The sequence below is a fragment of the Carcharodon carcharias genome, chromosome 18 (genome assembly GCF_017639515.1).
Source record: "Carcharodon carcharias isolate sCarCar2 chromosome 18, sCarCar2.pri, whole genome shotgun sequence".
Taxonomy (NCBI): domain Eukaryota; kingdom Metazoa; phylum Chordata; class Chondrichthyes; order Lamniformes; family Lamnidae; genus Carcharodon; species Carcharodon carcharias.
The window spans coordinates 21,588,588-21,615,204 of record NC_054484.1 but is presented as its reverse complement, the minus strand read 5'-3'; the positions used below and the strand labels follow the sequence as shown (position 1 = coordinate 21,615,204).

Sequence of the window (26,617 nt, the reverse complement as noted above, 5' to 3'; positions counted from 1 at the left end):
AGTCAGACCTCAGATTCCTACAGCCAGATGACTGAAAGAAGCCTCGTCTCAACATGTGCCTGGTGCAACTTTCAAAGACAGCGTTCCATTTACAATCATACATCCCAACTGCATTTATGCAGCCTTTCACAAATTAACAAAAGGTATAATTGGGGAAAAGCTCGGGATTTTGAGATTGAGAATAAATTCACTGATCAGAAGCTCCCAGTGCAGAGCTGCACTGTAAGGAAGTATGCATCAGGGATGGAGCATTGATTACTTAATCAATAATGCCTTTGAACTTGGCTTCCCACTGGGGAATTCAGAAATTGCAGAAAATGTCAAAACTGAGACTAGTACATTTTTTTCCTGGGTAAGGGTATGATGGGATGTGGAGGCAGGGTAGGCAAATGGAGTTGAAAAACAGATCAGCCGTATCTATATGAATGGTGGAACAGGCTCGAGGTGCTAAATGGCCTGCTCTTGTTGCTATACTCTTAAAGATGAATTTACTGAATAACTTAGAGATCAGCAGTTACTCAGGGTTGATTACAATACAGCAATTCAGTCAAATGTTTCTGATGATATCAGAGGACCAGTTTTGGTGTGTAGTTGGAGACTAATTTTCATGTCCATTGTGACCCAAGCACCCAGTTCATAGAGAATAATGAACTGCAACAATGGCTAGAACACTGGATCTCCAACACTTTTGCTTCAGGTGCACATATCCAGAAGGGATGTCTTCACAAAAAATTTGAACAGGTAAAGTAATGAAAAGACTAGTGTTTATGGGCCTTACCTAGATTATTTTAAAATCATTTTTATGCTGCTTTTATTCTGCTGGCAGTTAAGTGCTCTTGACCTTTTGAATAAATTGTTTAGGACATTTCCCCCACGACCTCACTCCTAGGAACATTACTGCCGCTGCTTGCAACAACAACAGGTAACTGGATGGTGGAGAACAGATGCATCAAAGGTACACATGTCCTTTAAATATTTATTTGAGTATATGCTTTACATTAATCAGCATGGAGGCTATTCAAACCATTAATTCCCTTGACATATTTGGAGAAACTGTTGCTTCTCCTGTTCTTTTCCTTGCTTCTTTATATTCAGCCATTTTCAGTTTTCAGTTTCCATGAAAGGTTTATAACTGAAATGCCTACTTTTCTTTTATCTCTAGAGTTGCTGACTGACCTCCTGTGCATTGCACAGTTTTTATTTTCTGTATTTACTTCAGATTTCCAACATTTCCTGTTTTACAAAGAGAGAAAGGACTTGTATTTATTTGATACCTATCGCCACCTCAGAACTTCTCAAAGCACTTTGAAACCAATGATCTACTTTTGAAGTGCAGTCTAGACAAGAATGATGTTGGAACTGAATGGGTTGTGAATGTCATCAATATGATTCTATCTATTCCCTCGGTTTGGTACTTTTAAACAAGAAATGACCATAAACTGGAACAGTAAGGCATATTGGTTAGTGCAAGTCCCTCACAGCAGGGAATTGGAAGGATGTTAGAAAAAAAAGTGGCTGAGTGGAGTATTTCCCCAAACTCTTCCCAGCCTCTCTTAGCCTGCATTATCCTAAAACATTGGTGAAGGGAGGCTTAGGAATCTCAGCCAGCCCATCTTTTTGTTGTGCTTGCTGTAACAGCCAAAATGGTAGAAAACCAATACAGCATCACCAGTGGGAGGAGGACTGAATGGCAGATGTTGTCAGTCAAAAATTAATAGCAGGTATTACCATTGTCATGAAATGTGTTCCTAAATCATGACAACAAGTGCAGTGATTAGGAAGTCTCAGAATTTGTACCTATGTGCATATACCCTATAGACAATGCAATATATACACATAAATTATAAAATGGAGTGCATATTATAATATAGAAATAAAGTATTCTGTGCATTGTAATACATTATACAGTTTTATATTATGGTATTTCATCAAAATGTCTTAAAGAACTGGAAAAGACTATTGTCGTGGGAAATTTGTCACAGGCACGGTGCTTTATATGGACTCCATGCCACTGAAAGATTATAAAAAATAAGCAATGCACACAAATGCTTCATACAGATGGCGGGTTCCGTTGGCAGATCATTATTCTCTACATCACCCCTCACCCTTGACAGCACAGAAAATCAAAAGGGTGGTGTGAATATAGAGCGGGGTTCAAAATCCTGCTGGCGTTTATCACTAACATTAGTGAATGGAGGCAATTATATGCCATTGTCACAATTTTTTGATGTCTGTCATTCAATGTCTTGTGATTTTTTTTCCTTCCCAAAATAAATGCTAATAAAATGATATCCTTATCATAAATCACATTTTGAACGGTGATATTCTTGTTTGTTGGCAACAGCTCTGAGGTATTTTATGTCCCCAGCACCCCCCCCACCACCCCACCAAACAACCCCGACTTCCCCCAAGCCCCTCAGTAAATCTCCTTGACTCCACAGTAAACATTGATTTAGCATTTCTGATCTGTATGAGCCACAGGGACTCAGCATGAAGGAACTTCTCTCGCTGGGAAAGCAAAGTGTGCTATAACTGTTCTGGAGCCTGCAGGGCCTTTCATTAGTTTCAAATAGAACCCAACTCACTGGGGAGGCCCCTGCTCTGCTTTGATAAGGGATGTTTCTCTTCATCATATTATGTGCAGACAAAGCTTCTTTTATTGACAACGCTCCCATTGCTGGCAAAACAATCCTTCAATCATTAACCAAATGCTATACTATAATTAGAATTAACTGGTGGCTGTGCAGATATCCCTTTTAATATACATTTATATTCTCAGTATCGAGCTAAGGCGCATTTATATGTATTTTTCATGCCCTATAAATTGGGAAGACAGTACTGTGGGGAATATTAGTGGGTACATTTCCTATGTACAGCATTGCTGTTTCTTATTCAATGGAAGTGTTAATCCAATTAATAAGTCCTGGCCAAAATTTATCCCTCACCAGCATCACTAAGACAGACAAACTGGTCACTAATCTCATTATTGTTTGTGGGATGTTGCTGTGTGTAAATTGCCTGCCATGTTTCCTACATTACAGCAGTGACTGTGCTTCAGAAATACTTCACTGGCTGTAAAGTACTTTACTGGTATTGCCACTAATATTAGGGAATGGAAGCAATTCAATGTCATTGTCATCATTTTTGGATATCTGTCATTCAAATACCTTGTTACTTTCTTTCCCACCACCCCCCCCCCACCAAACAAACTTAACAAAATGATATTTCTATCATAAATCATGATTTCAACCATGATATCCTTCTGTTTGTTGCAGGAGTTTTGCTCATGTTCATCCTCGCCCTCCCCCGTCCCACCATCTCTCAGTAAATCTTCTTGGCTCCACAGCAAACCCAGTAGTACAACCTGAGGCGGTGAAAGGCGCTATATAAAAGCAAGTTCATTCTTTTCATTCAAAATGACCAGGTCGATGTTCCCATTAAGCTACTGGAGTGATGATGGTAACTTCTGTCCTCTAGCGCGGGGTGGGGGGGGGTGGGTGGCAGGACTGGAAAAAGGCATGAGGTGTGAGCAAGCTTTGTCTGGTCAGGTTTGTTTTGGTGCTGATAAAGCTTCATCGGATTCTCCATTGTTGCAGTAAGAAATAAAGAAATAGGCTACTTTACAAAATAGGAGATGAAGAATCAAATTCCACAAACCTAGTCAAATTGCACTTTTCAACATGAGCCCAGCCTGCTGAATAGATCTTACAGATAGTTGAAAGGCAGTGAGCGGGACGTAGCAATGCATCCTAAATACATGTGGGTTCTTCATGACAGAGCGCCTACTATCATCAGTTACTACATCAGAGGCCTACATTGCCTATATCTTCAGCCCTCCAGTCTGGGGAGGGTGACTGTAGGTTCTCCTTATCCTTTTCTTACAATCTGATTTACTATTTAGCGAATGTCAATCCCCGAATCCAAGCAATAGCCTCCTCACTTGTTGAATTTAAGAATGATTAGTCAACCGCTTAGTCCGTAGAGGGGACACTCCTTGGTAATGTGCAGCGTTGGGTATGTCTTTCCACAAGCGCATAAGTGTGAGGTCCCAGTGGCAGAGGTTGGCTGCACAGGGGCCCTGGCCTGTCCTGAACCTGTTTAACAAGGACCACTGTCACTGTGGTAGTTTAAAGCCTGCCATTCGTCGGGGTTTGTCTCAAAGAACTTGTTAGTGACTTCTCTTATTTCCCATCCCTTGATCCAAAGGATGTCTCCTGGTAGATCTTGCCCAGGAAGGGTGCTCCATATGGGGCGCCAAGAATTAAGGCAGGCAATTGGCAGGTTGAATAGGTCATCGTGGAGTGGTAAGTGAGGTGCAGCACGGATTGTTTCAACCAGCTTGTGGGTTTTCATCAGTCAGATGAAGTGTGGCAGTGATATTTGCAAGGACAGGAAGCCAAGGGAGGGCTGTTGAGTGAGAATTCCAGTTACAATGCACATTGTTGCATTCAGTTGAGAGTCAACAAGATGTGTGTGTGATGACTCTACGATGTGATAATCTCAAATTACAGCAGCACTTTCTAGTTCATTCTCCTTGCTAATGAAGTTAACAGAATAGCCTTCACCTATTCACCAATGTTCATTTAATCTCCCTCCCCATTGACAGTCAACTTTTCCCAACCCTGGCACACCATTCCAAAACGTGCACAGCCTTTTCTTTTCCTCAAGAAATGCATTTGCTTGCCGATTTAAGAGTAGGTTCTTGCAGCAGCAAATCTGGGTTTTAAAGGAGTTACTATATTTGTTTACAAACTATTTCAGTGTAAAATATCTTGTGAAGAATATAACAGCAAAGCACTGTGAAGTGTGTTTTTCTAGTTGGGGCCACTGAGTTGTAGAAAGCTTGGTTGAGTTTTCATTTTGTAATATACAATGGCCAATTATGCTTCAAGCCCTGCCCTTGGCTGATATAAGCGCAGATTGTGGGTCAATCCTGGGACCTTATTGAATATGTGATTCAGTTACTCATTGACGTACCTGCAATGTGTGTTTCTATTTGCTGTTTCCTCGTGACCTAATTTAACTGTTTGTACAAGTTATTATATACAAGCTGTCATATAACCTAGGTTATTTTCTGTAACAATAGGGTGGGCTCTTTTTGTCTGAAGCATTGAGCAATGCCACTCTGTAAAAGGCTGCTGGGAGATAAGTATATGGCAATGTGCCTTCTAAATTTTTTGAACATTGCTGAAAAGAGAGGCATGTTGCCGAAGCTTTTCATCTTGCACTCATTGGGACAAACACCAGAATATCAAATTTCAAATGACCTTAACACTTTATATTGCAAGAGAAAAGGGTGCTCATTGGCTGGCAAGGTGACTCAGATTGGCCGAGGTCATGGGGAAAGGGAAACTATAGACTCCCCAAGATCCTGGGTAATTCACAAAAAGGTGCAAGGCTTGAACATATTGCACACATAAACAAAAATAGCTGGAAAAACTCAGCAGGTCTGACAGTAACTGCAGAGAGGAATACAGTTAAAGTTTCAACTCCGTATGACTCTTGAACATATTGAACATATTCCATTTGTTTGCAGGGAATAGGTCTCTGTATGTTGCTTCTGGCAAGTGTAAATGAGCCATGTTACGAGCTTGACTGATTATCTTAAATTGGTTGTCAGTGTAGCTACTAACGCACTCAGGAGTGTTCAACAAGTGCTACCCAATCGCAGAATTGCAGCTAAACATAGACATTTTGTTTTGAGTTTTTCAAGCATAGGTTCTGTACTACCAAACAAATGTTTCTAATTTTCTCTTCCCTTTATTGGGAAGCAGTTAATGTGGACCTCCTGGCATGGGTGAAACTGAGAGCTCATTATGTGGCATACTGTGAGCAAAGCGTGGAGATTTGGAACGTTAGTGCCCTTTGCCATCACTCTGACTGGTTATCAATCAATCTTGAGGACAGAGCCAGATCATTCCCCTCTCCCTCCTACCCCCAACACTATTTCTAGAGAGATATTCTAGTATTGTACCATCACTCAACTTCACCTTAACACTTTAGGTATTAAACTGCTGCTTACTTTTGACTGTCAGATACATGGACTTGCTGACATCGGCTCCCACGTCGTTGCTGACCTGGCAAAGGTAATATCCACTGTCTTCCTCCAAAACATGCTTAATTAAGAGAGACCCATTCACCAGCAGTTGGATACGGCCATTCAGTGCGATTGGCTGGAACTGCGGGACACCTGCACCTGCACAGAGAGTGGCACAGAATCAGAAGTTAGCCCTTTCACTTGTATTGAGTTACTCTGCTCAATAATCTGAATCACCAAATAAACACTTAAGATTCAGCAACTCCCTTGCTTAAATCTCATCACAGAAGACCAAAGGGAAAGAAATAGAGAGCATTTTAATATATAGTAAATCACTTATAACAATGTGTTGTGAATATCTAGTTCATAATACATATGTTTTGGAATATAGCTTTTAATTTTAGGAATTAAAGTTTTTACCCTGAAACTGATAAAAGCAACCCCGAAGTAAATGCAATTCAAACAAGCTTAGAGTTTATTGGACATGAAACATATGGCCAAGTTGACTTAAGTTAACATCTAGAAAGGTAAGATCATAAACATCAGATGGGCTTACTTAGCTAAAGAATTGGAGACATGGCATCTGCAGTTACTCCAGTAAAGGGTAAGTTATTCATGTGGTTTCCCAGAATTAAGGAAAGCTTTGGAAGTAAAAGGTAGTTAATTTGCATTTCTACCCATCAATAGATCTCTGAAGGCAGAGGGTCATGTTAGTGGGGTGGTGAAAAAGGCATTTGGAACACTTGCCTTTATCAATCGAGGCATAGATTACAAAAGTAGGGAGGTCATGTTGGAGTTGTAGAGAACCCTGGTGAGGCCACAGCTGGAGTAGTGTGTGCAGTTCTGGTCGCCACATTATAGGAAGGATGTGATTGCGCTGGAGGGGGTGCAGAGGAGATTCACCAGAATGTTGCCTGGGATGAAACATTTAAGTTATGAAGAGAGGTTGGATAGACTTGGGTTGTTTTCATTGGAGCAGAGAAGACTGAGTGGCGACCTGATCGAGGTGTACAAGATTATGAGGGGCATGGACATGGTGGATAGGGAGCAGCTGTTCCCCTTAGTTGAAGGGTCAATCACGAGGGGACATAAATTCAAGGTGAGGGGCAGGAGGTTTAGGGGGAATGTGAGGAAAAACTTTTTTACCCAGAGGGTGGTGATGGTCTGGAATGCGCTGCCTGGGAGGGTGTTGGAGGCAGGTTGCCTCACACCTTAAAAAAGTACCTGGATGAGCACTTGGCATGTCATAACATTCAAGGTTATGGGCCAAGTGCTGGTAAATGGGATTAGGTAGGTATATCAGTTGTTTCTCTCGTGTTGGTGCAGATTCGATGGGCCGAAAGGCCTCGCCTGCACTGTGATATTCTGCATATGATTCTGTGAGAGAACTGGCTGTCTGTGTTATATTGACATGGAGATGGCAATGTAACACACACGGCCAGTTGTCAGGTAGAAATGCAATGTTTTATCTCTGTTAATTCAGCTAAGACATAGCCAGTAGGCAAGACTGGTTGATGTTTGGAAAAGCAGCTAAGAGCTGTGTCAGCTTATGCAACTTGTAGCTCCTTTGAAGTCGAGAGATAAAGACAGACATTTTTTTCATTCATTCACAGGAAGTGTGCTTCACTGGCTGGGCCAGCATTTATTGCCCATCTCTAATTGCCCTTGAGAAGGTGGTGGTGAGCTAACTTCTTGAACCGCTGCAGTCCATGTGGTGTAGGTACACCCACAGTGCTGTTAGGAAGGGAGTTTCAGGATTTTGACCCAGCAACAGTGAAAGAATGGTGATATATTTCCAAGTCAGGGTGGTGAGTGACTTGGAGGGGAGTTTCTAGGTGTGGTGTTCCCATCTATCTGCTGCCCTTGTCCTTCTAGATGGTAGTGGTCGTGGGTTTGGAAGGTGCTGTCAAAGGAGCGTTGGTGAATTCCTGCAGTGCATCTTGTAGATGTACACACTGCTGCCATTCTTCGTCAGTGGTGGAGGGAGTGAATGTTTGTGGATGTGGTGCCAATCAAGTGGGGTGCTTTGTCCTTCACGGTGTCAAGCTTCTTGAGTGTTGTTGGAGCTGCACTCATCCAGACAAGTGGAGAGTATTCCATCACACTCCTGACTTTTTCCTTGTAGATGGTGGACAGGCTTTGGGGAGTCAGGAGGTGACTTACTTGTTGCAAGATTCTCAAGCTCCAATCTGTTCTTGTAGCCACAGTATTTAGATGGCTAGTCAGTTCAGTTTCTGGTCAATGGCAACCCCAGGATGTTGATAGTGGGGCATTCCATGATGGTAATGCCATTGAATGTCAAGGGACGATGGTTAGATTCTCTCTTGTTGGACATGGTCATGGCCTGACACTCGTGTAGTGCAAATGTTACTTGCCACTTGTCAGCCCAAGCCTGGATATTGTACAAGTCTTGCTGCATTTGGACATGGACTACTTCAGTAACAGAGGAGTCACAAATGGTGCTGAACATTGTGCAATCATCAGCGAACGTCTCCACTTCTGACCTTATGATGGACGGGAGGTCATTGATGAAGCAGCTGAAGATGGTTGAGCCTAGGACACTACCTCTGAAGAACTCCTGCAGTGATGTCCTGAAGCAACCACAATCATCTTCCTTTGTGCTAGGTATGACTCCAACCAGTGGAGGGCTTTCCCCCTGATTACCATTGAATCCAGTTTTTCTAAAGCTCCTTGATGTCACACTCAGTCAAATGTGGCCTTGATGTCAAGAGCAGTCACTCTCACCTCACCTCGGGAGTTCAGCTCTTCTGTTCATGTTTGAACCAAGGCTGTAATGAGGTCATGAGCTGAGTGGCCCTGGTAGAATCCAAACTGGGTGACAATGAGCAGGTAATTACTAAGCAAGTGCCACTTGATAGCACTGTTGAAGACCCCCTTCCATTACTTTACTGATGATGGGGATTAGACTGATGGGGTTTGTAATTGGCCGGGTTGGATTTGTCCTTTTTTTTGCGTACAGGACATACTTGGGCAATTTTCCACATAGCTGGGTAGATGCCAGTGTTGCAGCTGTTCTGGAACAGCTTGACTAGGGGCACAGAAAGTTCTGGAGCACAAGTCTTCAGTACTATTGCTGGAATATTGTCAGGGCCCATAGCCTTTGCAGTATCCAGTGCCTTCAGCCATTTCTTCGTATCATGTGGAGTGAATCGAATTGGCTGAAGACTGACATCTGTGATGCTGGGGACCTCCAGAGGAGGCCAAGATGGATCATCCACTCGGCACTTCTGGCTGAAGATTGATGCAAATCTTGATTAAAGCCTTATCTTTTGCACAGATGTGCTGGGCTCCCCTATCATTGCAGAGGGAGATATTTGTGGAGCTTCTTCCCCCAGCGAGTTGTTTAATTGCCCACCACCATGCACGACTGCAGAGCTTAGGTCTGATCCATTGGTTGTGGGAATGCTTAGCTCTGTCTATCACTTGCTGCTTATGCTGTTTGGCATGCAAGCTGTCCTGTGTTATAGCTTCACCAGGTTGACACCTCATTTTTAGGTATGCCTGGTGCTACTCCTGCACTCTTCACTGAACCAGGGTTGATCCCCTGACTTGATGGTAATGGTAGAGAGGAGGTTTGAGGGCCTTGAGGTTACAGATTGTGTTTGAGTACAATCCTGCTGCTGCTGATGGCCCAAAGCACCTCATGGCTGCCCAGTCTTGAGTTGCTAGATCTGTTTGAAGTCAATCCTATTTAACATGGTGGTAGTGCCACACAACACAATGGAGGGTATCCTCAATGTGAAGGCAGAACTTCGTCTCCACAATGACTGTGAGGTGGTCACTCATACTGATACTGGCATGGACAGATGCATCTGCAGCAGGCAGTATGGTGAGGATGAGGTCAAGTATGGTTTTCCCTCTTGTTGGTTTCCTCGCCACCTACCACAGACCAAGTCCTTTAGGACTCAGTCAGTAGTGGTGCTACTGAGCCACTCTTGGTGATGGACATTGAAGTCCCCCACCCAGAGTACATTATGTGTCCTTGCCACCCTTAATGCTTCCTCCAAGTAGTGTTCAACATGGAGGAGCACTGATTCATCAGCTGAGGGAGGGCGGTACATGGTAACAAGCAGGAGGTTTCCTTGCCCATGTTTGACCTGGTGCCATGAGGTCCAGAGTTGAAGTTGAGGTCTCCCAGGGCAACTCCCTCCTGAGTGTCTACCATTGTGCCACCTGGCGGTGGGACAGGACATACCCAGGGATGGTGATGGTGGTGTCTAGGACATTATCTGTACAATTCTGTGAATATGACTATGTCAGGCTGTGGCATTACTAGTCTGTGAGACAGCTCTCCCAATTTTGGCACTAGCCCCCAGATGTTAGTAAGGAGGACTTTGCAGGGTCGACAGGGCTGAGTTTGCCATTGTCGTTTCCGGTGCCTATGTTGATGCTGGGTGGTCTGTCCAGTCTCATTCCTTTATTGAGGCTTTGTAAGAGTTTGATACAACTGAATGGCATGCTGGGCCATTTCAGAGGGCAATTAAGAGTCAACCTCATTGCTGTGTGTGTCTGGGGTCTCATGTAGGCCAGACCAGTTAAGGACATTAGATATCCTTCCCTAAAGGGCATTAGTGAACCAGATGGATTTTTATGGCAATTGACAAAGGTTTAATGGACTTTTAATTCCAGGTTTTTATTGAATTCAACTTCCACAATCTGCTGTGGTGGGATTCAAACCCAGGTCCCCAGAGGATTTCCCTGGGTCTCTGGATTACTAGGCCAGCAATAATACCACTACACCATCGCCTCCTTGCCCTGCCCCTGACACCTGAAGTAAACTATATGATAGATCTATCATCCATGACACAGCCTGTGATTGTGAGCTAGTATTCATGTAAGAGAAAGCTGGAAAAAATGACTGGAAGATTTTTTAGCTTGAAGCTAAAGGGTGAAATCTATTGTAATCCTCAATAAACCTTGTTGCAGTTGGACTTCTGAAAATAATCAGTTTGGTTATAGTTTGAAACCAAAGCAGCGGGCTATTGGAAACCAGGGGTGTTTTCTGATGTTCTAAGCTTTGGCCAGAGCTATGGAATCTATAGCTGAGAGGTTGGTAAAGAAATTGGAGGGTCGGTTAGCCAAAAGCTAATGGAAGGACCCCCATGAAATCTTGTACCTTGGCAAATAGCTGGAACACTGAAGAGAAATCAGAGTGACTTCCAGAGATTTGGGATAAACCTTTTGGGTTGGCCCCAGAAATATGAATAAACTTTAAGGATTTTGTAAGATAAGATAACTCTTGCGGGGGGTGGGTGCGGGGTTGAGAGGGGGGGAATAGAAAGTAGAACTGAGTTTATATCATAAGTCTCTATAAGCTATAGTGTTAAGTTAATAGTGCTTACTTTGTTTAATTTCGCTTTATGTATGAAATGAAGTCTGTTTTTGTTAAAAATCGTGAGATCTTTGTGGCATAGTTCTGACCGGATTTCTTCTTTAAACTTCAGCGGCTCCTCATCAGATCGTTACAAATGTATACAAGCGATCCAGCTCAAAGGCAGCATAATTCAGTACACCCTCCTATCCCAACCTTTAATCTTTTGCCATCAAATGTGATCCCATAGATTAACATTTTCACCGACAGCATTCCAACAATCAGGATAATTAACTTTGAGGCTAAGTTTGAAATGATACCTTTGGAGTATTTCCACACAATGGTCGGAACCGGGTAACCCTCAGCAGAGCAGTTCAGTATGACAGATTTCCCATAAATACCATCCTGGTCAGTGGGCTGTACCACAAACCGGGGAGGAACTGAAAAAAGCACACATCAAAAATAGCGGTTAAAACCAGAATTACATCCACCAAATGGAAATTCCTAACTCGGGCAATTCTCCGTGACAAAATGAAGTCATATGCTTCTCAGTTGGGGGTAGCTTTGTTCTACTGTCTCATGCTGGGGTGTGTTTCCATGATCACTGACATTCCATTGCTGCTTCATCTGAGCGGATACACATTTTCTGTAAGGGAGCATCGGCAAGCGATTCGGAGTAAAACCCACCAACCCCCACCCCCTTTGCTGGCATAACTGAAATCAGCTGCTTCTACATTCTTTTGGGAAGCCCAAAAATTATATCATAGCATCATACAGCAGAGAAGGAGGCTATGGATGGAATTTTACAGCCCTGTCACGATGGGGGTGGGGTCATAAAATGTGACAAGTCATTCAAATGTCTATTGACTTTGGCGCGACCATAAAATCCCCCGGTGTAAAATTCCGCCCTATGAGTTTGCTTCACTGATAATGACAAATCCTGAGTCCAACTGAATTTTTGATCAAACATGCAGCCAGTGTGGCAGTGATCAGGTCACAGAGGGTTGATAGGGTACCGTTCTTGATGTGATGTACATGGACGTCCAAAAGGCACTTGATAAAGTGCCATATAATCCGTTTGCTGGCAAATCTGAAGCCCATGGGAAAGCAGGGACAGCGGCAGTATGGATATGAATTCAGCAGCGTGACAGGAAAGAAGGAGTAGTGGTGAATGGTTGTTTTTCAGCTTGGAGGAAGGTATATGGGGAGGTTCCTTAGGGGTCAGGGTTAGGATCGTTGCTTTTCTTCATATATGCTAATGACCTCGACCTGGGTGTACAGGGCAAAATTTCAAACTTTGCAGATGACACAACCTTGGAATTATTGTGAACTGTGAGGAGGATAGTGTTAGGCTTCAAGGGGACACAGGTAGTATGGGTGGACACATGGCAGATGGAATTCAATGCAGCAAAGTGTGAAGTGATGCATTCTGGTCAGAAGAAAGAAGAGGGGAGATATAAAACTAAGGGTGCAGTTCTAAAGAGGGTACAGGAACTGAGAAACCTGGGGGTAGATGTACACAAATTGTTGAAGGTGGCAGGGCAGGTTGAGAAAGAGGTTAATCAGGCAGGGATACTGTACTTTACAAACAGAGGCATAGAGTACAAAAGCAAGGAAGTTATGATGAACTTTTATAAAACATTAGTTTAGCCTCGGCTGGAGTATTATACTAAATTTTCACCTTGACGGCGGGAGTCTGTTTCCAGGTCGCAAATATGCTGCCGGGGAGATGGTGGGGAGGGAATGGATGGTGAGGGAGGAGGTAGTCACTTGTTGGGATTATCATCAGGATGCCCCTTTAACTGTCATGGAGACAGGTTCCCTGGAGGGCCAATCAGACGCTTCCCAGCTTGACTGAAGCACCCGGGTGCTATGAGGCATAAATAACTGAGAGGGCCCTTCAACATGTAGGCTCCTCTCAGCAACTTCTTAAACTTTTAATTAAAAAAATAGAAAAATCAGCCAGGTTACCACTGTGGGGGTGGGGTGCTGGGGGTGGGGAATCCCTTTATGGGACAGCCTTTGGCTACACCTAAACCCAGGCAGGCAGGGAGAGCCTAGAGGCCTTTGTGGAGTGCTGACCCTCCAGCCTGCCACTAGGTGATGTCTCCAGGCAGTTGAACTGCCCCCGCAACATCACTTCTGGAAACCAGAAGCCCAACAGAAAATCCCAGTTGGCTTCCATTACCTAACATTAACAAGGCTCTTTGTGGGCCCTGAACTCACCTCCCCTTACATGACCAGTTCTGGGAAAGGTGTCAGGAAACTGGCAAGCCAGCAGGCGCCGGTATTTTTGAGACCCGTTACCCTTTATTCCTGACCGTGGTGGGGCCCAGAAATCCTGCCATTGCATCTAGTTCTGGGCACCGCACTTTAGGAAGGATGTGAAGGCTTTAGGGAGGGCGCGGAAAAAATTCACAAGGATGATTCCAGGACTGAGGGTCTTCAGTTATGTGGAAAGATTGGAGAAGATGGGGCTTGGTTCAAGAATCCATGCTGCATAAATTTAATCTCATCCTTGCACAAGGCTGGAGTATACTAATGTGAGAAGACCCACTGCAGGTAACCTCACAACACTTGCCCTTTGGTGCACCCTGCAGTTTGTTTGCCAACCTCTTTCACAGTCGTCCTGCTATTCAACGCATGTTAGAATATCGGCAAGGTTACTGTCATTGACCTCTAGTTGGAGCCTTTTGTTGTAGAGTTGCAGTATTGCACATTACCTCGAACAATCAGCTGGCTCTGGTGTTCCACAGCCGCTGCGTCGTTGCTGGCGATACATGTATAGTTCCCGTTGTGCATCAGCGAGAGGTTGGAAATCCTCAAAGAGCTGGTGAAGTCAATTTTGTCAATGGTAACTCCTAGGCTCGCAGGGATTGGACGACCATCCTTCTGCCAAGTGATTCTGATAGGCAAGTCGCCTGAGATGACCACACAGGGGATGAACACTCGTTGTCCAATGGAGAATCTTGGGAATTCAAAAGGCTGGATAAAAGGTGGGACTGACAGAAAAAAATTAGTTAACACATTGCCCAAGTAAACGTGTCCATGGATAAGAATTTTGCTTTCTGAAGGCGGCTATGCTTCATCAAATTCAACGTAACAACCAATGCGGTTATCTGGGCAATCCAACGGCCCACAAAATTTGCTTAGCAGCAGCTACTGACTGCTGAGAAATAGGACCCTGGTTTGCCCCTGAATGTGACATGTTCCTAATGATGGCAAGGATATCATTGGAGAGGCAATCAGTAGATGTCAGGGATAAAATGCGCTACTGTAACTGCAAAAGAAATGTGGAAGAAACCTCTTAATGTACTTTTGAAGAAGTTATAGTGGTTTTGCTGGGGCAGGTTTGAGGAAATTTGTGGCCACCATGTTCTGGATTGATGTGAGCTACTTACCGTGTGAGACAGTAGGATGTTATGCTAGATAGGTTTTTTAGGAGATGATAGGTGAATAGTAATGTTGCAAGTTAGGATATGGGCAACAGAAGTTTGGATGAGCTCAAGTTTATAGACTGAGAAAGATTGGAGGCCCATAAGTGCACTGGAATAGTCCAAATGAGAGTTTGAACAGCAGCTGAGTTGAGGAAAGGGCAGAGTCTGTTGTTGCAACGGAGGTAGAAATAAGCAGTCTTAATGAGAACACAGATATGTAGTCATAAGCTCATCTCCAGGTCAAATACGACACCAAGATTGTGAACGGTCTCCAGGTAAATTCCAGGCCTAAAGTGACCATTTCAACAGCCTTTTGATCACAATTTTAAGTTATCCTTTGTCCAAAGAGCCTGACACTCAAATACTGCAAAACTTCTTCAACACTGCACTGAGGCGTTACTCAATTTAAGGACTTGAGCCCTGGGATGATGTTTAAGTCCATATTGATTTGACCCAAAGCCAGAGTACTAGCAGATGGGTCAAACTTGGAGAAGCTGGAATGATCAGAAACTCAGACAGCTCAGCACTCCCTCAGTGCTGCATAGAAGGGTCAGCCTAGGTTAGAGGAGTGAGGCTTGAATTTTTATCTTTCTGACCCAGAGCTAACAGCACTAATAAAGCCAAGCTGACATTATTGAACAGTTACCGTTTGCCCTGAATATGTCCACAATCTCAGCGGCTTCTGTTCCAAACAGGGATCAATCATTTTGATTTGCTCTTACATACATTGGATATTTAACTAGCTCTTTTCAAAAGAGCTCATGAATGTCTTTAGTAGGGGGTTAATTCAAATAAACAGACATGACAAAAATAAACTGCTTCTAGTAAGAAAGCCTTACTGTTAATTTTGCACTTCTGACTTTACACTTTAGTTCACTGCTTATAACTTTTAGATGATTGTGAAGACCACATATTAGGTTTAGTACTTTGCTTGTAAACATGGGGCCAGACGTGTTTCCGGCGGAGGTGGTGGTATTGTCACTGGACTAGAAATCCAGAATCCCAGGATAATGCTCTGTGGGCCGGGGTTCAAATCCCACCACGGCAGATGGTGAAATTTGAACTCAATTTAAAAAATTTGGAATTAAGAAGTCTGATGATGACCTCGAAACCATTGCTGATTGTTGTAAAAACCCATCTGGTTCACTAACGCCCCTTTAGGGAAGGAAATCTGCTGCCCTTACCTGGTCTGGCCTCCATGTGACTCCAGACCCACAGCAATATAGTTGACTCTTAAATGCCCTCTGAACAAGGGCAATTAGGGATGGGTAAGAAATGCTGGCCTTGCCAATGACGCCCACATCCCATGAATGAATAAAAAAAACATAATTCGGGGGTGCCCTGTGCACACTGGGGGCATTTCCTCCACCAACTCCTTGCCTGGTTTCCACCCACCTCATACCACTCCCTAGGCTTCCCAATCCCTCCCCATCCAAAACCCATGACTTAACTCTCTCCAGTGGCGGTGGCTATGTCCTCTTCATCCAGGGGCCTCCTTGCCGTCCCAGCAGCTCCAGAAGAGGGGTTGTGGGTGCAGCTGGGACTGCAAGAGCTGCCAAGCCAAACAGATTGTCCAGCAGCTCTCAAAGGTGGGGCTTCCTCCGACTGAGGGTCAGAAGTCAGACCCTCATCTTTTTAAGGGCAACCAGAGCATGTTATGGCTGTGGGGTGGCTTTGTCCAAAGCTGGTCGGTTTGGAACTGACTTTTCTTCTGGGGAGGCGAGCAGTACACTACCAACCCCCGCACCCTACAGCCCCCACAAAATCCAGCCCATGTTTTCAGTCCAATTTCAAATGACTTTAAATGTCCTTATTCTGCAACAGCGAAAGTGCAATTCTATATGGAAGAGGAAACGGAGGCAAGCAACTAAAACAATAACAGATATGAGGAATTATGAGTAAAGTTGAAGGAAATTGAGCTTTTCTTTGGAAAGGGGACTTTGAGTTAATTGAACCTTCTAGATTACTAACCAAATGAACAAGAGACATCTAAACTATTGTACTTTCTAGTATCAAATATTGGTGCACACTTGTTAAAAATGAGGGCATTGAGAAGTAGTGGTGGTGTGTTGCAGGTCACTCGGAGAGTCCAAGTCGCTGTGGCAACACGCACTTTTACTTACATATTTTAGTCTGGAGCTATGGATACAAACATACAAGCAAAGAGCAGGAGTAGGCCATTCAATAAGATCATGGCTGATCTGATAGTAACCTCAAATCTGCATCCCACCTACCCCCGATAAACTGTCACCTCCTTGCTTACCAAGAATCTATCCACCTCTGCCTTCAAAATATTCAAAGACTCTGCTTCCACCGCCTTTTCAGAAAAAGAGTTCCAAAGACTCATGACCCTCTGAGAGAAAAAATTTCAACTCATCTCCATTTTAAATGAGCGACCCCATATTTTTAAAGAGTGACCCCTGGTTCTAGATTCTCCCACAAGAGGAAACATCCTCTCCACATCCACCTTGTCAAGTCCCCTCAGGACCTTATACATTTCAGTCAAGTCTCTTACTCTTCTAAGCTCCAGTGGATAGAAGCCTAGCTTGACCAACCTTTCCTCATAAGACTACCCGCCCATTCCGGGTATTAGTCTGGTAAACCTCCTCTGACCTGCTTCCAATGCTCCAACTTTTTTTCTATCAAATGGCTGACCAGGATTCTCTCCCGCTCTTACAACCTGTCATCGGTGTGTGTTGGAAAGACCTGCAGGTTGATATCAACCTGTTTGGCTGCGGTATGAATGCACTTTCCTTGGCCACCAATCAAGTTCGAGTGGAACTCGAACCTGAGCTTCTGACTCAGAGGCAGGAATGCCACCCATTGTGCCCCAATAAAAGAAGTGGGCAGTGTAAATAAGTTCAAGACACTATTAAATAAGGTGAAAGGCCAATAGGTGGAGACCAATCCAGCAAAAATAAAAGAGCTTATTGAACCGAAAGGTCTTATTGAACCGAAAGGTCCTAAACTATCTGAAGTCAGGTTACCCTGACTGAATCATGAAAAGGGTCAATTAATGAAGCTGAGGTAACTCATGTTGTTTATTTCTTCCCAAAATACAAATTATGTAGGAAAAAGTTTTGCCAACGCTCAAAACAGTTGACATCTAAAAACCTATCATCATACCAACGTGAGTAACTTTAAGGCTTCAAGAAATATCTGGCATAAGAAAAGAAAATGCTGGAAATACTCAGCAGGTTAGGCAGCAACTGTGGAGAGAATAAGGGAGTTGACAAGTCTCTCCACAGATGCTCAGTGACCTGCCGAGTATTTCCAACATTTTCTGTTTTTATTTCAGATTCCCAGTATCCGCGGTGTTTAGCTTTTGTATGAATATCTGTTCATTCTTCTGACTTGCTTCCTGCCCAGCTAAAGAAAAGTTGGCCTTTTTTTTGCGAAGACGATGCTCCGCTGAGGTGATTAGACTGAATTCGAAATGATCGTGCTGCATTCTGCTCTCTCTATTTGTAGAATGAATACAACATTTTGTGAAGTTGCTGAGTTGAGCAGTTAAGAGGATTCCTGGGCTCAGCTCCAAGGACTATGAAAATTGCAGAACCTACTTATTGCAAAGCTCAAATAAGTGAGTTTGTGACAGCTAGGCATGGAACGAACATAACGGAGAGAGGAGGACATTTTGTGACATTTTGTCAAGTAGTAATCACCATAAGAACAGGTTTATTTTTTAATTAGGAAACCAGGATGAGGGGAGCAAGTCCATTTGTGCAGGAAACAATCATGATTGAAGAAATGAAATCCCAGGTAAATCCAGAAGGATTGAGAAATTGACAGCAAAATTCTAATTTAAAAGCCTGATGAATGCTGAGGGAAAGAAAGGTTGAAGGAGGTGAGGAATTCTGCAGTTTTCTGGTTCTGCAAAGGATTAAACAGTGTAGAAACCTGTGTTGCTCTTGCTTTCAGTATGGTGGGGATGCAGGGAGGAAGAAAAGAGTGTAGCATAGGAGATCTGGAGCTCAGCAGGCTGAAGAGGGGACAATTCAAAGAAGCACTGACCAAAAAGAACACTGACAGATAAAGACAGATTAACAGGATTGATTGATTAAAAGGATAGGCTTATTAAAGTTACTGCCATTGAACTGTCCCTAAAACTTATGTTTTAATAAAGCGGAAAGGATAGATGGTGAGACAAGTGATATGAAATTATAAGTTTCTATGAGTAAACAGCTATGAGGAAACAGTTCATTGAGGAGTAAACCTTATCTTGTTCTTAATTCACTCCCAGTAGGAGGTTTACAAATGTTTTTTTAACATAGTGTAAACCAGAACAGCAGGGTAATAGACATTCCATTTTGTGCTGGATGGTTCAATTGATCCAGAGTGCTGTACTAGCAGATGCAAAATTCCTCATTTTGCCTTCCACTGGCTACCATTTCCCCAAAAGCTCCCCCTTTCCATTCTGTATCCTCCCAACCCATACCTCCCAACTGAACACAATCTATGTCAACAGCAAAGGTGATTGCTTGCCAGTCAGATATGTCCCACACCCTCCCTAGTCCCAGTTACTCTGCTGCATCACTGCCCAACAATACATATCGCTTGGCCAACATCAGCTGCTGATGCAACCTGGAAGTTATTGCTAGTCTTTTACTGTACGGTGTCTTTCTCTCTCCAAACTTGTCCTTACCTTTGACAGCTACATAAACACTCTGACTGGTAGACAGCTGAGGCTGGACAAGCACATTGCAGATGTACTCTCCCTCATCCACGTCTTTCTGTACATCAGAGAGCTTTAAGGTCCCATTGTTCCCATATGCCACCTGGCGGTGATTAAAGGGCAGGAGATTGGAATTCTTGTACCACTTGATCGAATAGTATGGATAGCCAATCACCCGACAATGAATATAGGTATCACGACCTGCTATAGCCGTGATATTTTTCATTGACCGTATACTGGCAGGTCCTATCAGAAATACAAGAAAACAAAAAAAAATAGGAACAATGGAAACTGTAAAAGACAGAACAAATTTTTTTTTTAAAGAAATGCAACTTTAAAAACATTAATAAAAATATCTGATAGCTTACATTCATTTGATTACGAGATAAGGTTCAGAGAATGAATGAACAAGCCTAATCTTCCCGAACATGTTAAAGGTAAATTTTCCGTATTTTTATTATAAAAACTATGTTCATAAATGATAAATGTCCAATAACAACACAATGGTGCCTTTCTAGAAATGTTTTTTTTTAATACAACTCTTATTTTCTCACCTCTTTAATTCTGTTCTTGGCTAAGTACATTTTTTGGCCAGAATTTTCAGGTCAGTGAACGGGGGCGGGGCCTGCCCGCCGATGCATAAAATGACGCGCGGTGACATTGGGCGGGTGTCCTGCCTGATGCCACCACGCATCATTTAGATTTTCAGTTTGGCGGGCGTGCAGCTGACTTGGCTGCGCGTCCGCCAAACTGTCAAAGGCCTATTAAGGCCATTTAAATAGTAATTAAAATAATTAACAGGGCTGCCCGTCCAACCTTAAGGTTGGCAGGGGGCAGGCGAAGAGCTCAGGCGGCCTTCGCAATTTTCATGGAACCTCATCCGTGGGCGTTTTCATGAAGTGTTCATAAATTGAATAGAAATTTTTATAAAAATTGTTTGACATGTCCCAGCTCATGCGACCCTGTCATATGAGGGGACAGGTCTTAAATTTTTTTCTTTTCTGTGCCTCAGGGAGATTTTGTGCGCGAAAGTGCGCAGGCCCCAACTCAGGGAAACCCCACCCACCATGCCCCCCCCCAGCCCCCTCCCCCCCACCACCGCACAGGGAGCGCACAGCGCTTAATTGAACCACCCACGTAAAATGGCAGAGCGGACTCAATCGAGGGCACCGATTGGGTCTGTACCCGCCCCTGCCTTGCCCACCTCTGCACAACCTTCCCGACGGGGGGGAAAATTCTCCCCCTTTAACATTGGGATTTTTATTTGTTCATGCAGCCACTTTTCCCTCTCACTATTAACCTGGCTGCCAATCTTCACGATTTAAAGTGGGACCCAACAACCCCGTCCCACCATTTACCTTAATAAAACTAGCTCCATGAATCTGATGTCATATTGTTATACCCTCGATTCCACGGCTGTGATGCTCTTGATTGCTTTAAGATCAGGGGATATTACTATCGCAGACAATCAATGGAGACAGGCAACTGGGCTTTCTGTTAACTAGGCTACTGCCAATTAAAAGTGTGCAGTGAGGCAAATAGGTCCCAGATATCTGTCAATACCTCTAGGCAGTGGTTGAGCAGAGCTAGAGTTAGCTTCTTTCTCTCCCTTCCTCTCCAACAATTCAACATGTCTTTGGCCAGGAACTATGGTGGACACAATGATGGACACAAAACATCATTTGATCACCCTCAAAGGCATGACTCATTGTTATATGTGGTTGATGCTTAACTGCCCTCTGAAATGGCCTTAAGCCCACTCAACTCAAGGGCAATAAGGGATGGGCAACAAATGCTGGCCTTGTCAGTGATGCCCACGGCCCGTGAAAGAATGAAGAGAAATATATCAGCACACTGCCTATCTAGGTCTCTTTGATGGCAGACTTCTTTGTTAGCAGTCCTCTTGTATGATAAACGACAATCATTGTGACTCCAAAATGAGTTTAAATTGCAATTATTTTAATTTCGCCCCAGGGAGCCTCATGCGATTTTCTTTTTGGCAAAGGATAATTCTTGCTACAAAAATCCCAGAGGAGATTCACCTCTAAACTCCTGCTCTGGAAGCTGGAGAATGGCTGCTCTGTCATATGACAGTAGCCCTATTTATATGAACGAGCTGGAGGATTCCTTGTGTCGTTGCCTGAATTGTCCCTGGAATAACTTTGGTGCCGCGTTTGCAGGAGCAAATTGCTCACAAATTATAAAACAGGAGCGGTGTCATTATGATGATACGAGATGACAGAAATTAATCTGATTCGAAAATAATAATAATGAAAAAGAACAATAGGCAGCTTAGGAAAACAGCGTTGATTCACATACGGTCAACTAATGAATAGCCCACATGGAATTATTTGGCTTGAAGAGTCAAGTAAAGTCATGAGATCCAGGTGCAATACTGGTGTTACTTCAGGATGGTCCAACGCATCAACATATGTTGACTTGACTTGACTGAAAACAGTTTGACTAGGGAAATAAAAGAACAATGGCCAGAGATGAGGAGACAGGTGCCAAGAGAATCCTTGGGAACAAATATTGGACGGATTATTTGGCACACTGTGGCGTCACATGAATGGGGCCTATGAGAGGCGTGAGCTCACACGGTGATGGAAAATCATTCCTGTGAAGGCCTGAAAATGAAGGAAATCAGAATAGCCAGGGCAACAGGAGAGGGCGGAAGGAGAAAAAAAAGAAAGAATGGTAACAGTGAGAGAAAGGCAATTATCTGCAAAATAAACAACGACAAAAGGACCATTTTAAAATTCAAAAACAGAACTTAAGAATGCATGGATTTTACAATCCTAATGAAATGAACTATGTGTTCTGAGGAGCTAATTTGACAAGCACCTCTTACGTTTATTCGAGCCTGATACATGGCGACTCCGGCAGAGTTATTGGCCAAACACCGATAGACTCCCCCATCCCGGACCTGAGTGTTGGTGACATTTAGGTGGCTGACCATATTGCCCTCGGTTGTGATGTACTGGCTGAAGCGGTGGCTCCCATCTCTTGAGATCGAGTCGTCGTCCAGCGTCCAGGTGATGGTGGGCGATGGGGTTCCTTTCACGTTGCACATTAGCGAAATGGGCTCATTGGGACTCACGACCTTTTCGCTGAAAGACGAGATCACTTTGGGAGTTCCGTCTGCAAACAGAATGGATGCAAAATGTCAGCCCTCGGGATCCACACCAAAAGATAATTTGTGTTTTATTCCAATAGAACAGTTCATTTTGCTGTAATATGTGATTCCTATTGAAGAGAAACCTTGGCCATATTGGCCATGGCAATGTTCACACGTCCCTATTTTGAACTCTTTTTATTTTGCTCTTCAGTTTCCTTCTGTCTTTTCTTGAAGGTACTATCTCATCTGGGGAATGGTTTTGCCAACAACAAAAATCATTATGGATAACAGAGATATTAACCATTGCCTATCCTTTTGACTGTGATGCGTGTCATAGCTGAGCCCGATCTTTCCCTTCCCTGATGGACATACCCACACATACACCTTTCCCCTCTGGGTCATACATAGTGCTCATGAGCGGGAACCTCAAGGAAATTCTTCTCCTTAATCAGCAGGGAGCACTACGGCCAGGACACTGGCTGATAGGAGTTATTGAGCAGGCCAACTGAATAGACATTGCTGAAGATACAGTCAGTAACACAGGAAGTAAGCACTAAGCCTGGCAATCTGATGGAACTGAATTAATATTAGTATGGGTTACATAGAATTACATACAAATTACAGCACAGAATCTTTGGAATTTTCTACCTCTGAGGTTGTGGAAGCTCCTTCGGTGAATATATTTAAGGCTAAGACAGACAGATTTTTGATCTCTCAGGGAATCAAGGGAAATAGGGAGTGGGTGGGAAAGCAAAGTTGAAAACAAAGATCAGCCATGATCATATTGAATGGTGGAGCAGGCTCAACGGGCTATGTGGCTTCTACTCCTATTTCTTGAGTTCTTATGTACCCTGGATAAAGAAATTCCTCCTGAATTCCCTATTGGATTTATTAGTTACTATCTTATATTCATGACCTTTACTTTCTGGACTTACCACATTTTCTCCACATCTCCCCTGGCAGACCCCTTTCACAATCTTAAATCACCTCGCTCAGGTGATGCCTCAGGCATTTCCTTTCTAGGGAAAGGATCCACAGCCTGCCCAGTATTTCCTCACAGTTATAATCTCTCAGTTTTAGCCTTGTAAAAAGATACAGCCATCAACACAGGATTCTGTTCGGGAGGAGCCATGGGGATGAATTCTCGCTTGTGACACCAGATGTAAACCAGGCTGCGGTGGATGAGGCCTCCCATTTTAAATCCCGTCCAGGTACCCCTTCCACTGACTGCAGTGGAAGGGACAGTTCAGCCCACTGAACCCGGCAGTGTCACGGAGTTGAAGTAACATGGAAGCCCGTCCATCCTTATGTTACACTACCCATAAAAAAATTCAGCTCTTTCTCATCTCATTCTCGGGCTCAATAATTCATCCAAATCCTTTCTGCTGGAGGTGTTATCACCACTTACTAGGTTTAAGAAATACAAGTGGGAGGGGTGAAGGCGGCGGTGGGGGGTGAGGGGGTGGTGGTGAGGGGGAGGGTAGAATAATCATCAAGGAGACAGAAATGAACGAAAGGACACAGGGCAAATGATAATTCTGTTTAATTTTAGGAAGGAGAGCTGAGGGTGACAGCCAATTTAAAATATTCTCATTTTTAGACAGTACATCCTCAAATACTTTGGTAAGATGTACATTCAGAGCTCTAAAGATTGACGTTGGTTTCAATTTAAATTTCTGTCACTCTGCTTCGTTTCTCTTCACTAATCAGCTTATTGAAATAGTCCCTCGAGTGTTCCCATGGAAATCAGGAGAAGTTGAATTTGTTCTATCAAATCTACTGTTAAATAGGCACTAAACATCTCTCCTTCTTCAATTATTTTGCTCCGCTTCCATCTTAAAGATGTTGACTCCATGCTAAGGTTTGATAGCCTGGTAGCAGTCTACCTCTGCAACTTGCCTGACTGGCTGCTACACATGCGTGGGCTTGGGCTATTTGACCTACAGAGGAAAGGCTGGTGGACGACAGCTGAACCCGGCCCTGCCTTTTCTGATGCCCACATACCCGAGGAGGACTGACTGGGTGTGGTGGGGATGGGTGGGTGATCAGTAGCATCATCCCTGGACAATTTCCTCTCTCCATCCCAGGGTTGCTAAGTTCCATTGCAGCCCTTCCAAAAAGGAAGCTCATCCATTCTTATATGGGTAGCATTTTATGAGATGTTGTTCTTTGGCAAGTTTTTAAAATTTGCTCATGTGATGTGAGCATCAGTGGCAAAGCCAGCAATAATGGTCCATCGCTGGTTTCCATTCCTTGAGAAGGTGGTGGTGAACCGCCTTCTTGAGCCACTGCAGTCCATGTGGTCTAGGTACACCCAGGCCAGGGTTTTACAGCCTCGCTGTGGTGTGCCTCCCCCTGCTGGATGCAGTGAGCCATTTAAATCCCCGTTCAGTTCGGCAGGACCGCAGTATCCCATCGGAGGGCTGGGGCCATAGAATGCTGGCCCCCACAGTGCTGTTAGGGAGGGGGGTGCCAGGATTTTGATCAAGCGACAGTGAAGGAATGGCGATATAGTCCCGAGTCAGGATGGTGTGTGGCTTGGAGCAGAACTCGCAGCTGCTGCCCTTGTCCTTCCAGGTGGTACAGGTCGCAGGTTTAGAAGTTGCTGTCAAAAGAGCCTTGGTGAGTTGCTTCAGTGCATCTTGTAGATTGTACACACTGCTATACCAAATGCTGGTATAAATTGACTGCCGGGCCAAGTGCTGGTAAGTTGACTGCTGGGCCAAGTGCTGGTAAGTCGGATTAGGTAGGTATGTCAGGTGTTTCTCATGTGTCGGTGCAGACTCAGTAGGCCGAAGGGCCTCTTCTGCACTCTGATTCTGTGATTCTGCTGCTACTATGCACCACTGATGGACAGAACAAATATTTAAAGGGGTGGATGAGGTGCCAATCAACCGGGCTGCATATCCCGGACGGTATTAAGCTTCTTGAGTGTTGTGGGAGCTGCACTCATCCAGGCAAGTGGAGAGTATTCCATCACACACCTGACTTGTGCCTTGTAGGCAGTAGAAAGGCTTTGAGGAGTCGGGAGGTGAGTCGTTCACAATAGAATACCTGACCTCTGACCTGCTCTTGTAGTTACAGTAATGTCTTTTTGGAAGGTCAGGAACCATGGGATGGCAGCACATGATTGTGCATTGGACTTTCAACAACCCAGAAGGCAAAGCTGAAGTAATTTCAACACTTCACCTCAGCTGACACAAAAATGCCAGTCACAGTGGGGAGGCCATCCAGCAGTGACTGGATACTCTCAAGGAAAGGAGGAAAAACTCAGAGGGAGAGCTATAACTAGATTTCCCTTACAAAATCTCATTTGTCATTTACAGGGCAGCCTTGTCGGAGGGCTCACTTTAAGCCTTCCTCTTGGCTAGTCGAGTTTAGGCGCTACAGCAAAACAACAAAGGAAACACGCTGAGTGCCTGGGTCTTCTTCCTTTCCAAGAGCCACCCGAGGCTTTTTTGGGCTGGGTGGGTAGCGGTGACCTTGCCATGCTGGAGTTTGCTTTGCAATGACGGTGGACAGTGGTGTCGCAGAGTGAGGGTGGAGTGTCAGGCTCCAGCGGGAAATATAAAGGGCAAAGTTCTCCAGGTAGCTAGCAGCAGTGCCCGGGGTAAATCAGAGACCCCTGGAAAATCTAAATGGCTAGCCATCTCATCTCCAAAGCGACATATGAAATGAATACCCCTGAGAGCCATCTTTCTTGCACTTGACTCAATTCCCGAGTTGACTGCTGGAGGAACTGGAGGCTATTTTGTCTCTGCAATAAGGTGAATAATGAGCCGACAACCCATTCTACATTCCTCATGATTTTTATTTTCATTAGAGTCAATATTATCCTCAATAAATTAAACATAGAGGCTATTGAGAGACTCAAAAACACACCAAATTGAAACAAAGAAGTACTATAAGGACCAGCTGTTCACTAAAAAAAACTCACTCAACCATTGGAGAAGCCGCCATTTTGGGAATGAAACACTTTTCATTGTACAAGATTTCAGTGTTGGTGGAGGATGTGGAT

At 44.0% G+C, this 26,617-nt stretch overlaps 1 protein-coding gene across 5 annotated transcripts in view; it reads right to left on the bottom strand.

Moving 5' to 3' along the window:
- Positions 1–26,617, bottom strand: part of LOC121290680 (Down syndrome cell adhesion molecule homolog) — a 548,723-nt gene that overhangs the window by 205,723 nt on the left and 316,383 nt on the right. For all 5 annotated transcript variants that reach the window (XM_041211452.1, XM_041211450.1, XM_041211451.1 and 2 more), the window contains exons 6-10: positions 22,326–22,622; positions 19,452–19,727; positions 14,093–14,371; positions 11,690–11,809; positions 6,023–6,196 (exon numbers count right to left, since the gene is read on the bottom strand). In XM_041211452.1, coding sequence (XP_041067386.1) covers positions 6,023–6,196; positions 11,690–11,809; positions 14,093–14,371; positions 19,452–19,727; positions 22,326–22,622 — 1,146 coding nt within the window. The remainder of the gene's footprint in view (positions 1–6,022; positions 6,197–11,689; positions 11,810–14,092; positions 14,372–19,451; positions 19,728–22,325; positions 22,623–26,617) is intronic.